This window comes from Xiphophorus couchianus, chromosome 9 (assembly GCF_001444195.1).
Source record: "Xiphophorus couchianus chromosome 9, X_couchianus-1.0, whole genome shotgun sequence".
Taxonomy (NCBI): domain Eukaryota; kingdom Metazoa; phylum Chordata; class Actinopteri; order Cyprinodontiformes; family Poeciliidae; genus Xiphophorus; species Xiphophorus couchianus.
Window position 1 is genome coordinate 27447329 of NC_040236.1, and position 14292 is coordinate 27461620.

The window sequence follows — 14292 nt, forward strand, 5'->3', positions numbered from 1 at the left end:
GGGAGAGTGACCATCTGGAGAATATGTAGGGGGGATTCATACAGTTATATTATTTATCTGTTTATTTATTTACTGTGAATTCTCAACGATCATAGATTGTATTTACTTCACTTTATAAGTATTTATCATTGTTATTATTATCATATTATTTTTTATTAAGGTTAGGACAAGTACAAATTATTAAAACTACGACCACCCCTCAGCTGTCATAAAATGGTATGATCCAGCCAACCCAAACGCTCACAACAACAAACGGCTCTTCTATTTGTTGTAGTTACGTGGAAGGCCTTCCTCCTCTAAATTTACTCGTTAATAGATTTCTGCTTTGTCCTCGCAAATCCGAAAAATACAGAAAAATGGTAAGAATATTTCAACGTTTTTCATTTTAACTTTTCTCAGAGAGGGAATCGAAGACTGGGATGACTTTAGCTCTCCAAATTTGTTCGTTCATTTAAACATAAAGTGCAATTTATTACCCAGGTTTTTTATGGGCAGTTATTTTCAGCCCTGTTGTAAATGTAAATTCATTTAAAAATGGTCAGAGGGATAGTTTATTATAATTTTTTCACTGTCTCAAACCAACCGCTAACTCAGTCGCAGTTAGCCGTTAGTTGACAGTTACCTTAATGACTGTTAAAGGACTTTGGTAAGCATTTAATATTTGTCAAATATGTCTTACTCTTCGGAATACATTGATGCGTGTAAAAAAAATACATGTTTTTAATAAAAATTGGCGTATGAGCTCCCTTTTTGTTTACTATTGCCCGTTTAACGGAGAGACGTTATTTCAACTGATGTAACGATCCAATCATCGTTTTGTTATTAAAGACAAACATTTGGTTACCAAGCCAACGGGCAATTTAGAATGAAGTCCTTAATTCTTTTACAACCACATTTTGGGCATAGAGGTTCATCAAATCAGTGTAGCTAGCTGATTCTATTGGGATAGGGAGGATCACCAGCTGTCTAGGTAGTCATTATTTGTTGATGTGCCTTTTGTATCCATTCAATTAGCTTTATAATAGTTCATACTAGAGCACTTTGATGCAAGATGACATGTTTTATCTGTGTCCCAGATTAAAATGTATATTTTCTTCCTGTCCAGCGTGAATGCATCTCAGTCCATGTTGGTCAGGCCGGCATCCAGATTGGTAATGCCTGCTGGGAGCTGTATTGCCTGGAACATGGCATCCAGCCAGATGGTCTGATGCCGAGTGACAAGACAGTGGGAAGAGGAGACGACTCCTTCAACACTTTCTTCAGTGAGACCGGTTCTGGAAAGCATGTTCCCCGGGCCGTGTTTGTGGACCTGGAGCCCACTGTCATTGGTAAGTCTCACCACTTGCTGGAGAGCACTGGAATTAGTTCAGTTTAATTTATTTGATGTGTGACTATTTATTTTCCACACCTCACTAGATGAGGTGCGCTCTGGGACCTACCACCAGCTATTTCACCCTGAGCAGTTGATTAATGGTAAGGAGGACGCTGCAAACAATTACGCTCGTGGGCACTACACCATCGGAAAGGAGATCATCGATCCTGTTTTGGATAGACTTCGCAAACTGGTGAGATCATGGAATTTAAAATCATCTGGAAAGATGAAAGTAAATTTGTGTGATGTGGATTCTGACGACCATTCTCTGTTTTCAGGCTGACCAGTGTAATGGTCTTCAGGGCTTCCTGGTTTTCCACAGCTTTGGTGGAGGCACTGGCTCTGGTTTCACCTCCCTTCTGATGGAGCGCCTGTCTGTCGACTACGGCAAGAAATCCAAGCTGGAGTTCTCCATCTACCCGGCCCCACAGGTGTCCACAGCCGTGGTGGAGCCATACAACTCCATCCTGACCACCCACACCACCCTGGAGCACTCGGACTGCGCCTTCATGGTGGACAACGAGGCTATCTACGATATCTGCTGTCGGAACCTGGACATCGAGCGCCCCACCTACACCAACCTGAACAGACTGATGAGTCAGATCGTGTCCTCCATCACGGCTTCTCTTCGTTTCGATGGTGCGCTCAACGTGGATTTGGCCGAGTTCCAGACCAACTTGGTGCCTTATCCACGTATTCACTTCCCTCTGGCCACTTACGCTCCTGTCATCTCTGCCGAGAAGGCTTACCATGAACAGATGACCGTATCTGAAATCACGAACGCTTGCTTTGAGCCAGCCAATCAGATGGTGAAATGCGACCCTCGCCACGGCAAGTACATGGCCTGCTGCCTTCTGTACCGTGGAGATGTGGTGCCCAAAGATGTCAACGCTGCCATTGCCAACATCAAAACTAAACGTGGGATCCAGTTTGTGGACTGGTGCCCCACTGGTTTCAAGGTGGGCATCAACTACCAGCCTCCCACTGTGGTTCCTGGTGGAGATATAGCCAAGGTCCAGAGGGCTGTGTGCATGTTGAGCAACACCACGGCCATTGCAGAGGCCTGGGCTCGGCTCGACCACAAGTTTGATCTGATGTACGCCAAGCGTGCCTTCGTTCATTGGTATGTGGGTGAGGGCATGGAGGAGGGAGAGTTCTCCGAGGCCAGGGAGGACATGGCTGCACTGGAGAAGGATTATGAAGAGGTTGGAACTGATTCTATTGAAGGGGAGGGTGAGGAAGATGGAGGGGAATATTAAAATGGCCTCCTGATACAAGTTCTGTGTTTTAAGTCTTTCTCGGTCTGTTCTGATGTTTTTTCTCTTGCCGTTTAGCAGTCAAGTATTTTGAAATGTTTGTCTTAATTTGTATTTCCACTTCTCAGGGCTGTTTCATAAAAGCAGGTTTCAGAAATCCAGGGTTAGAGATAAAGCCAGGCTTCATCAGTTCATCCTGGATTTTGTTGCACAGAGGCTAAGTAATTCAGGTGAATGCAGATGCATAGACTCCTTTAAGAGACTATGAGATTGATCACAGATGTATTGAGACTACAATGGGTAAATTGCGTGCATCATATCTCAAACCAAACAAGCAACATCTTTTGATGGAGTCTTATGAGGAATTGAAACACAACATTCTCTAGTGCTTGCAAGCAATAGAGAATTCATTAAATGGGTAATTAACCAAAAACATTTATTTTCTGTTATTTTAACTAAAAATAGTCAAATAGCATTCAAATATTTACCTATATTTTTTCTCAAATTCATGAATTTTAACTTATAAATGAACAACAAATGTGAATATTATAATGTTTGTTAATCTTTTTGTTCCACATCTTATCAATATTTATACAGAACAAACATGACTGGATCAAAGTGAACTTGCCAGCACAAGATTAAATTTAAGAACATTTTGCAGCATCTGGGAAACATAAAATGTTGACTATGGCTTAGTAATGACTCAGAAGGTGCTTGCTCACATATTACATTCTCATACTTATTTTAGTCATTAACAAAAACACTCTCTGGACAGCACCAGGCAAATTTACCAATATGTTGCTCCAGATGGCAACTTAACATGCCACTGGAAATTTTATATTTTTTATTATTTTGCTTTTATTGTTGCTTCAGTATAACATATAATATTTAGGAATCATTTCTCACCCAGTGAATGAAAACAACAAATCTAACTTGATCGTCTTGTTAAAAGTGATTGTTTATTTCAACTATGTGTATTTGATCATGGTATAATGTAATGCTGCCCACTTGTGGCGAATGTCAGTGCGTTCGGATGTCAAATTACGTTACTTCATCGGAAAATGCCATCAAAGACAAATAATGTAAAAAATTACACAAAATCATACACGCCTCTTTTTATATATGTGTTACAGAATATACAAAAATGGGGTTTGGAAATGAATAAAAAAGTTATTCATATTAATAGTTTTTTAGAACATTGAAGAAGAAAACACCGGGAAGATATATTGATAATTATAGACCATTCACCTTGCCAAGTGTATTGTCTAAACTTTTGGAACATATTCTGCTAGAATGACTTCAAGAGTGTATAACAACAACCAATAATCAATTTGATTTTAAATGTAAGCTCAATACTGATTTCTGTATTTACTCACTGAAGGAAACTAAGTAAATATAAGAGACAGAGCACGTCAGCTTTTATGTATTTTTAACATGCATCTAAAGCTTTTGAAAGATTTAACCACCATATATTGTTTGTTAAATTACAGAATTGAGTGGTCCCTGTATATTTAATTAGAACTTTACATTATTGGTATTCTCTGGGATTTGAAGGTTTCTGGTTGTATAGTGGGTAACCATATTGTAAACCATTTAATGCACGCAGATGATGTGGTCCTCTTGTCTCCCTACAGTGCTGGCCTGCAACAGTTATTCAAGATCTGTGCTAGATGTGGAGTCCAGTTTGGGATCATGTTTAATCCTAAAAAGTGTTGTTATTATTGCTACAACTAAAGAGGATCAGAATAGGAATTTTCCTTTTTATTTAGCAAATACAGTTTTGAGTTTGGTGAATGATGTGAAATATCTAGGTCATATTCTGAGGAGTGATATCTGTGATGATGATGATGATGTGAAGTGACAGTTGTAAATTGTACATGCAGCTAATATGTTGGCACATAAATTTAGCATGTGTACAGATGAGGTTAAAGTGTCCTTTTTTCGGACTTAATGCACCTCCTTTAACACGGCTCACCTGTGGTGTAAGCTACAATGAAGAAACTGCAAAATCCTATCAAGATGCTTTCAGAATCCTCCTCAGATTTCCAAGATGGACGTCTGCACAAATGTTTGTCAAAAGCAACATTCCAACTTTTCATGCCTTGCTGAGGAACTTCATGTATACATTTATGTGCTGCTTGGCTGTATCAAATAACTTTTGTGTACTTGTGTAGAACATTAAAAATAATTTTAGAACACGTCATTTTCATCTGATCCAGCTTCAGGTTGCAGTTGTGTTAGAGGTGAATTCAGGAATATTGAGACATCAGCTTATTCAGATCAGGATAGATAAAAATACATTTGTTTTTTATATGTAGCACACCTGGGTGCATTTGACTCAGTATCTGTATCTTAGAGACCTTCTGTTATGTTTGGAAGCTAGGACACGTAACACTTTCAACTTAATAAAGGAAGTGGAATTGAAAGATATGTATTCAAAAGTAATTAATTAAATTAACGTGACTAGAAGTTATATTTTTTAGTTGGAGATCAGCGTAAAGGTGCATTTCCGCCGCCTACTGGATTGGATTGGGAACAACGGCTTTGCTGTGAGTGTGACCCTCTGGAAAATAAGGAGGGGGGAATTCATGTAATTATTTATTTATCTACTGTGAATCCACAACGATCACTAATTATATTTATTTTACTTAATAAATATTTTCACTGTTTTTATTATCAGATTAATTTTGTATTAGTTGTTAGGAAAATTAAAAATGATTAAAACCAAGACCACCCCTCAGCTGTCAGAAAATGGTATGATCCAGTCAACTCAAACGCCCTCAACTACTAACGGTTGTAGCAGTTGTGTAGCAGCCGCCGAAGGTCGTCTTGCCGTGAAAATCTTCTCCTTTCTAGATTTCTGCTTCGTCCTTGCACGTCCAGAAAATAAAGTAAAATGGTAAGAATATTTCAGCTTTTCCCATTTTAATTTTTCTCAGAAAGGAAAGGCAATCGAAAACTGATTTTAACTCTCCCAATGTGCGCGCTAATTTGAACAGAAATAGCATTTTATCATCCAGGGTTTTGTGGCCAGAAATGTTCAACCCAATTTTAGATGTAAATTCATTTAAAAATTGCCTGAGGGATATTTTATTACTTTTTGAGGTTAAAATCGTGAATATGCCTCAAACGAACCGCTAACTTTTTTTTGCAGTTGGTCGTTGGTTGACAGTTAGCCTAACGGTTGTTGTACTTTAGTCTTTGTTTTAAATGTCTTTCCTTTGGGACAACTTGATGCTTTGGGATATACTTCCCACTCCCAACCAAAACAAACAAGTAAAAGAAATTTTTTAGTAGAAACTGGTCCATCTGCTCCCTTTTTTATTTGCTGGTTTTCGGTTATCTCAGAGAAGTTTCCCCAACTGACATAACGGAACATTCATCTTTCAGGCAAACGTTTAGTTCCCGCTAACGGGCAATTTAGATTGCCCGCTCTTTCACAGCCAGATTTTTGACAAAGCTCTTAATATTTGAAGTATAAAATTATAAACGGTTCATCAAATGTTTTATATCAGGTGACTGACCAAGTGATATAGAGTATTTATTGATGAGCCCTTTATGTATCGATTCAGTTAGCTTTAAAACGGTTTAGTTTCCCACTTTGATGATAGATGACATGATTTATCTGTGTTGAATATTAAAATGAATCTTTTCTTCCTGTCCAGCGTGAGTGTATTTCCATCCATATTGGTCAGGCTGGAGTCCAGATTGGCAATGCCTGCTGGGAGCTGTATTGCCTGGAACATGGCATCCAGCCAGATGGTCTGATGCCGAGTGACAAGACAGTGGGAAGAGGAGACGACTCCTTCAACACTTTCTTCAGTGAGACCGGTTCTGGAAAGCATGTCCCCCGGGCCGTGTATGTGGACCTGGAGCCCACTGTCATTGGTAAGTCTCGCCACTTTCTGGAGAGCATTGAATGAAGCAATTGATGTGTTTATTAAAGTTTATTTAATGTGTGACTATTTATTTTCCACCCCTCCATAGATGAGGTACGCACTGGGACCTACCACCAGCTATTTCACCCTGAGCAGCTGATTAGTGGTAAGGAGGACGCTGCCAACAATTACGCTCGTGGGCACTACACCATCGGAAAGGAGATCATCGATCCTGTTTTGGATAGGATTCGCAAACTGGTAAGATCATGGAATGAAGTAAATTTCAAATCATCTGAAAAGACAAAGTAAATTTGTGTGATGTGGATTCTGACGACCATTCTCTGTTTTCAGGCTGACCAGTGTAATGGTCTTCAGGGCTTCCTGGTTTTCCACAGCTTTGGTGGAGGCACTGGCTCTGGTTTCACCTCCCTGCTGATGGAGCGCCTGTCTGTCGACTACGGCAAGAAATCCAAGCTGGAGTTCTCCGTCTACCCGGCTCCGCAGGTGTCCACAGCCGTGGTGGAGCCATACAACTCCATCCTGACCACCCACACCACCCTGGAGCACTCAGACTGCGCCTTCATGGTGGACAACGAGGCCATATACGATATCTGCTGTCGGAACCTGGACATCGAGCGCCCCACCTACACCAACCTGAACAGACTGATGAGTCAGATCGTGTCCTCCATCACGGCTTCTCTTCGTTTCGATGGTGCGCTCAACGTGGATCTGACCGAGTTCCAGACCAACTTGGTGCCTTATCCACGTATCCACTTCCCTCTGGTCACCTATGCCCCTGTCATCTCTGCCGAGAAGGCTTACCACGAGCAGCTGACCGTAGCTGAAATCACCAACGCTTGCTTTGAGCCAGCCAATCAGATGGTGAAATGCGACCCTCGCCACGGCAAGTACATGGCCTGCTGCCTTCTGTACCGTGGAGATGTGGTGCCCAAAGATGTCAACGCTGCCATTGCCAACATCAAAACCAAGCGCACCATCCAGTTTGTGGACTGGTGCCCCACTGGTTTCAAGGTGGGCATCAACTACCAGCCTCCCACTGTGGTTCCTGGTGGAGACATGGCCAAGGTCCAGAGGGCTGTGTGCATGTTGAGCAACACCACGGCCATTGCAGAGGCCTGGGCTCGGCTCGACCACAAGTTTGATCTGATGTACGCCAAGCGTGCCTTCGTTCATTGGTATGTGGGTGAGGGCATGGAGGAGGGAGAGTTCTCCGAGGCCAGGGAGGACATGGCTGCACTGGAGAAGGATTATGAAGAGGTTGGAACTGATTCTATTGAAGGGGAGGGTGAGGAAGAAGGAGGGGAATATTGAAATGGCCTCCTGATACAAGTTCTGTTTTTTAAAGTTTTTCTCGTTCTGTTCTGATGTTTTTCTACTTGCTGTTTTAGTGCTCAAGTACAATATTTTTAAAGAGCACAACCAATTTTGTAGGGGGATATTTATGATTGGAGTATACTTATGTTTGTTTTTAACTTTGCATTCCCATTTCTAGGAAGAAACCCATTGTACTTTTGTTGCTTATCCAATACATGTTTGTGAATGAATAGGAAAAGACATTAAGTCATTTCAGTAGTAAGTTCTCTCTTACCTTATTAAATTAGATTTAACATGTGAAAATAGTCAAAGACTATTTCTGTTTTGTAAATTGTTTGAATTGTTGCCCTGTGCCTGTTAACAGGGAGTTGCTTTAATCCTTTGCAGAACATGCAGGGTTTGTATTGTGAATTGAAATTTTTTTATGTATTTAAACAATAAAAATTAAAAACTAAGTATTTGAGTTTGTTTCATTCATTTGCTCTTTTATGAATAGGGCAGATAAAATATAAACATTAAAATCTTCTCCGCAAAATGTTTTAATTGATTTATGTTTTCCACAAAAAAAAACCCCATTGGGACCTGCTATAGCTCATGGTTAAATTCTCACAAATAAATTAAATTATTAATCATTATATACCACAGGATTATGGTCTGGCAAGTAAATACTAGTTTATTTTTATGGAAATATGATGAAAGCATGAATGTCAGATACAATAATAAAAAAACTTAATCTTGTAATAATAGTATTGCAAAATTAAGTTAAATTCATTTACTGCTAACTTACTATACTTTATAGCATAATTCTGTGGGTTACCATAATTTATAGTAAAAAAATTACTAAACTATTACAGTCATTTTCTCAATGCTTTAATGCTTTACTTATAGTGGGTAAAGTGCTGATCCCTAGCCAAATTAAAGTATTCTAAAAACAGTGAAACATGATTCTCTGAGTTTGTGAAATAACAAAAAGAATACATTTTACTTTTAATTGTATTGATATTCACTTAATTAAACAGTTTGCTGTTAGTGGGAATAAAATTAACAGAGAACACGGAGACTGTCAGAACTTCCCTGTCACCAAACCTGTCTGTCTGTTATAAACTTTCAACTTAATAAAACAAGAAAGTGTAGTTTAAAGATAAGTGTTGTAAAAGAATTTCTTTCACATTGAATTCTGAACTAAACTGGCTTTACTTTTCACACAGCTAATCATTTACGATTAGAAGTAAAAAGTGAAGGTGCTTGTTGATCTTTTGTTGTTGTAAACCAGTTTAAAAGTCCTGGATTGAAACGGGGAACACCGCATAATAACTTATGTTATAACGGCTTGCCATAACTTGTTAATCGAGTGGAGCCGAACTGAGAAGAGCCATAAGCGAGCCGAGTCGGGCTGAAACCCTGACGTCAGAACACGTCACTCCATCCGATCCTTTAAGGATCAGACTCGCCATCTGTGGAAACCTGCAGAAGGCGTTAATTGTGCTTTAAAGACAATGGAAGTAGTGTCGTGGATACCGTGGTCCAACAGCGAGGTGCAGACATTTTTGTGCTTGGTGGGTCAGGAAAGGATCCACAGGGATCTAGACGGAGCGACTAGGAACGAGAAAACATTCAGAGAGATTTCCCAGCTGTTGGCCGCTCACGGCTACCAGCGAACATCAAGGCAATGCCGAGATAAGCTTAAAAAAATGAAAAGTGATTACCGGACCATCAAGGAGAACAGGAAGCGCAGTGGTCCGAACAGCCTGAAACATTGGAAGTGGTTCGAGCAAATGGACGCCATTTATGGGAAGCGACCAGTCAGCATTAAAATGGAGAGTGGACTGGACTCGACCACTGCGGTACTGGACCCCATGATGGATAACAGTGAGTATTTAGTGACTATGTATGGCAGGCCGTTTTAACATAATATCGGGTTTCCTACAGCAGGGGTTTGCAAGCTGCGGCTCCAGAGCCGCAAGTGGCTCTATGGACTTTCCACAAAGAGCTTAAAAATTATAAAGACTATTGTTTGTAAACATGCATAGTAGATATAAGATATAAGATAAATGCATGTCGGTTTATTTCATGGAAGTACTGCATTAGATTTCCACAACAAAATGACACTAAAAATACTTTTTAAACATCTTTTACTGTCTTTGGGTTGGCAAATATCTGCTTTAATATATTTACATATTTTCCATGAATGTCAACAACAAATAAAAGAAAATGTATCCATCCTCTATTTGCTAAAGGGTTACAATCAAAAAGAAAACAGACATAAAAAATTATATAGTAGCCTCTAGTAGATATTTATCATCAATTATAAATTGCCTTTTTTTCCAAGCAGTCATGCAAAATGTGTGGGCCTAAATTATACTTTAGCTCAACTGAGGGTAAAAATGGCTCTTTGGATTGTAAAGGTTGCAGACCCCGGCCCTACACCTACATTCCAGGTATCTGAAATTGGTTTATGACCAATGTATCAGTAATTTGAGATATCTCTAATTACATTCTGACTTGTATAAATGACATCAGGCCTGCAATTAATTTGTATGTAAGCTTTAATTCAAGATATCGACAAATGGCCAATGGCCTGCCATAAACTTAAAACATCTCCTTGGTGTTAAGCGTATGTTGACACTGCATAAGTCCAAAATCTCCATATTTGTTACCCCCTGACTTGCAATTACATGTTTTATGTTTACTTAAGCTCTTTTTTTATTATTCCAGAATGTTTTTCCTCATGCGACGGCTTTTCTACCACTTCTCATAAAATGGCTGACAGCGGTGCTGCTGGTTGTGGAGTTCTGGTTAACGGAAGTGATAGCAAACCCGCCGCAGCAGCGACGCACGCCAATGACCTGAACCTGACGCAGTGTGAAGTCTACCAGGTGGTGGGTGAGTTACTAGTTTGAATATTACGTTATTGTGGACATTTTCATATTTATATGGTGATCTTTTTTTTGCTTTTCAACAGTGACCCCAAAGGAAACGACTAAAATAGAGAATCCATGGAGGACTTTAACCTGGAACCCTGAGTAAGACCGAGACACACACACCTATATAAAAACCAGAGTTGTGAAGTAATCAGTTACATTTGGGTATTTTTTACTATGCTGTACTTGTAATTTTTACTTGAGTAAGTTTATTGTGAAGTGTTGCTAAAATGTCTGGATACTTTATACACTGTGAGTAACTTCACTTCACAGTTTTTGTTAAAGTTCTGTGGTTTTGATTGTTTTTTGTTCTGTTTATTAGGCCCAGCCCAGTGGTGATTTGTCATTATGGATAGCAGCTTATAGTTAGAATTAGCTGCCAAGAAATTAAATAAAAATAACTTTTTAAAATCAATAAATATATATTCCATCCATCCAAAAATATAATATATTTTCTGTTTTATTACAGAATATTTTGTGAACGGTTTATGGTCCATTATTGATCAATTTCAAATGATTTCTCAAAAATAGTATGAAGATTCAATGTGCATGCTCAAAGTTTTTAGCAATTTTCTTTTTGTTATTTTATTTCTACATTTGTACAGGAAGAGGACGGAGCTGATGGACACCATCAAAGCCTACAAACCCACAGTCAGTTCTGTGCCCCAGACTCGGGTTTTGCTCATTGGACCAGTCGGCGCTGGAAAGTCCAGCTTCTTCAACTCCATCAACTCTGTATTCAGAGGTGCTGTAAGCTAATGTAAACAGGCCCTGTCTTTTCAGTTCAACCCGTCTGAACCTCTGCATCCTGACACCTCCGGCTATCGCAAGTCTCCAGACCTTAAAGAGAAGATCCACTGTTTGTCATACATCCTTGACGCCACCAAAGTCTTTGTCATGCCTGAGAAGCTGGCAGAAAAGCTGAAGGCCATCCGACAAAAGGCCAACTTGTTGGGTCAGTAGAAAGGAGTTCTGCCTCTGTGAAATGATGTGTGCTGTTGTATCAATTCAAATTTAAAAATGCTTTATTGATCCAAAAGGGAAATTGAATGTTGTTGTAACTTATATTACGGTGATTAAAATTCTTCAAAAAATTATTGTAGATGGTTATGGTTGTTGCCAGACTTGTAGCAGTCTGTATTGCAGTGAATTTGAAGAAGCCTCTGACTGAAGACGCTGTTTTCCCAAGACAGAATCATGAAGAGGATGATCAGGGTTGTCCATGAATTTCTTGATTTTATGAAGAATCCTTCTTTGCATCATCATCTCCAGAGGTTTCACTTTACTGGAAAGCACCATTAGTGTATCAGAGTGAAACTCACTAGATTCAGCCAACATACAATATGTTTATTTCTAAACATAGAACCTGTTTTTTGTGTCTCAGTGTAGGTGGATGATGCTGTTGAGGTATAAATGATGAATAGGTCCTCTTCAAGAACTCTGGATATTGTTCATGAGGAGGTCTAAAGTCATCCTCCTGATTTCTATTGATTTTCCTATGATGTCACTAAAGTGATCAGTATGGTTAATGTCTCGCCCTGAAATGCATCCACTGATGGCTCCACATACCTCAGATGCTTCAGAATTTGATGCCATGACATCATTTGGGATTTCACAAATTGTTTAAAGGTAAAATACAAAAATACATTTTTTGGAAGTTGTCTATGTTTTTTCAACTGTATTAGGATTACTTTGCACCAAAGTTGGCATCCATTTTTCTCAATCAGGTCAGGTTTTTATTCTAATTTGATTTAGAGAAATACAATCTTCTGACTAAATTGATGTCGTTTTTGTGACATTATCAGTTCATTTCCATTAATATTTCTCATCCAAAAAGGTTTTAGGAGAATTTTTTTTTCTAACAGAGTGTGTTTCTGTAAATTGAATAATAAACACTAACTTAAGTACATGTAAATTGAACATTACATCTTCATCTCTCACCCTGCTCATCACTCATTGATCCCAGATTCTCAGGAAACCGATCCAGATGTGAGAACAAGTCATGCATTTTGATGCTCATGTTGCTCCATAGTTCAGAAAGTTGACCTGATTGAGCAAAACCAATGTGATTTTTGAATTCAGCTCATCGAAATGACCATAAAACAGTTGAAAAACCCCAGATAATTTTTAGGCTGTTGACCAGTGTAATGTTAGTGTAAGTCAACATGTAACTCTGAAGACAATAAACAAAATTATTTCACATCATTCTGGCATTTAGCAAATAGAAATAGTTTGGATAAGCCTAACTGACTGAAAGCAGGATGGTTTTCTGATTTAAAGTCACTGAGGAGAAACCAGGTTGTGTCGTCTTACGCCGATTGTAAATATCTGCCTTCAGTTGTATGTGTGACCAGAGTTTCACCATGTTTAAATTAGCCAGATGTCTCAACAGATCTTTAAAACCTGCATCGGTTTCATATCTGCTTCTGTTTCCAGGAGTTCCTCAGCTGGTTGTACTCACCAAGGTTGATGACTCCTGCCCCTTAGTGAAAGAGAATCTGACAAACATTTATAGGAGTGTCTACGTTAAGGAGATAGTGAGTGTTTGCACACAAGTAAATGTTTCATCAGATTATTTGTTTTAAGTTGTGAAAATGTGAGTTGAAGAGTTTGTGCTTTGTGATCCAGATGCAGGAGGCCAGCACTAAGCTCGGCATGCCGCTGTCCTGCATTGTTCCAGTGAGGAACTACGTAGAGGAACTGGATCTGGACTTGAACTCTGACGTCCTGCTGCTCAGCGCCGTCATCCAGATGCTCCGGTTTGCTGATAATTACTTTGATGAGATCAGCGACCAACTTGGGAACCTTCAAAACAAAGAGTGAGGGTTCTTATAGATAACCATATCTGCCCAGATTCAATGCTCTTCATATTATCAGGAAGTGGAGGGAGCATTAGAAAATAAATATAAACAAAACTTTGGACACCTTCTGCTCTTTTAAAAAAACACACCACCATTTATTCACATATTTTTATTACATTTAAAATTTTAGAAAGCCAAAAATGTAATATACTGTATATAATAAATATAAAATAATTACTGCAGCTCTTATTTCTTTTAATTGTCCAGAGAGAAATGTTTTAAAATGCTTAAGCTGTGTCTGCTCTCATCTCATCATCAGTCTTACTGTGGCCAAGACTCGTTGACAAATAATGTTTTGTAACAAAACATATTGTTGGAGCAACAATTAAATCTTAAAGCTATTTTTGTAATACCGGATTATTTTTACAACTCTGGCTAACAACACTAACTCAGTACAAAACATTTTATTTTCTCACTTGTTTCAAAACATTTTAGATTTAAGTTACTCTTCAACTTTTTTTGGAGGAAAGTCTAATTTTTGTTACTTGTGTATATTTTTTCCAGCTGGTTTCTTAATCATGATTATTTCATGCTGGCTTGAGATTTTTATTCTTGTTTGTGGTTAACAGGGATCTCTACTGGTCGGAAAAATGTTTGGAAAGGGCAATAAATATTTCAAAACCACCACATAAACTTTATCTAATTTTCTACGAACAGCAACAATAGTTT

At 38.8% G+C, this 14292-nt stretch overlaps 1 protein-coding gene and 1 pseudogene across 2 annotated transcripts; both read left to right on the top strand.

The window, feature by feature from the left end:
- The first annotated feature begins 237 nt into the window (after positions 1 to 237).
- On the top strand, positions 238 to 8293 carry LOC114150684 (tubulin alpha-1B chain-like). 2 transcript variants are annotated; one of them, XM_028027281.1, is made up of 7 exons: positions 238 to 359; positions 1106 to 1328; positions 1417 to 1565; positions 1651 to 2605; positions 6415 to 6516; positions 6616 to 6764; positions 6858 to 7856. In XM_028027281.1, exons 1-7 carry the CDS (start codon positions 357 to 359, stop codon positions 7836 to 7838), a joined length of 2562 nt encoding a protein of 853 aa, XP_027883082.1. In that variant the 5' UTR covers positions 238 to 356; the 3' UTR covers positions 7839 to 7856. The 2 variants fall into 2 exon arrangements, with proteins under 2 accessions (XP_027883082.1, XP_027883083.1); XM_028027282.1 differs by lacking the exons at positions 238 to 359; positions 1106 to 1328; positions 1417 to 1565; positions 1651 to 2605 and adding an exon at positions 5380 to 5527 and having other exon boundaries at positions 6294 to 6516; positions 6858 to 8293.
- Positions 8294 to 9208: 915 nt separating this feature from the next.
- On the top strand, positions 9209 to 13973 carry LOC114150475 (interferon-induced protein 44-like; annotated as a pseudogene).
- Positions 13974 to 14292: the final 319 nt, after the last annotated feature.

What these genes read in the sequence shown, in the direction of transcription:
- LOC114150684 (XM_028027281.1), top strand. An exon ending in TGATTCTATTGAAGGGGAGG is followed by an intron (nt 2,606 to 6,414) that starts GTGAGGAAGATG and finishes GTGACAAGACAG; the next exon opens with TGGGAAGAGGAGACGACTCC. An exon ending in CCTGGAGCCCACTGTCATTG is followed by an intron (nt 6,517 to 6,615) that starts GTAAGTCTCGCC and finishes ACCCCTCCATAG; the next exon opens with ATGAGGTACGCACTGGGACC.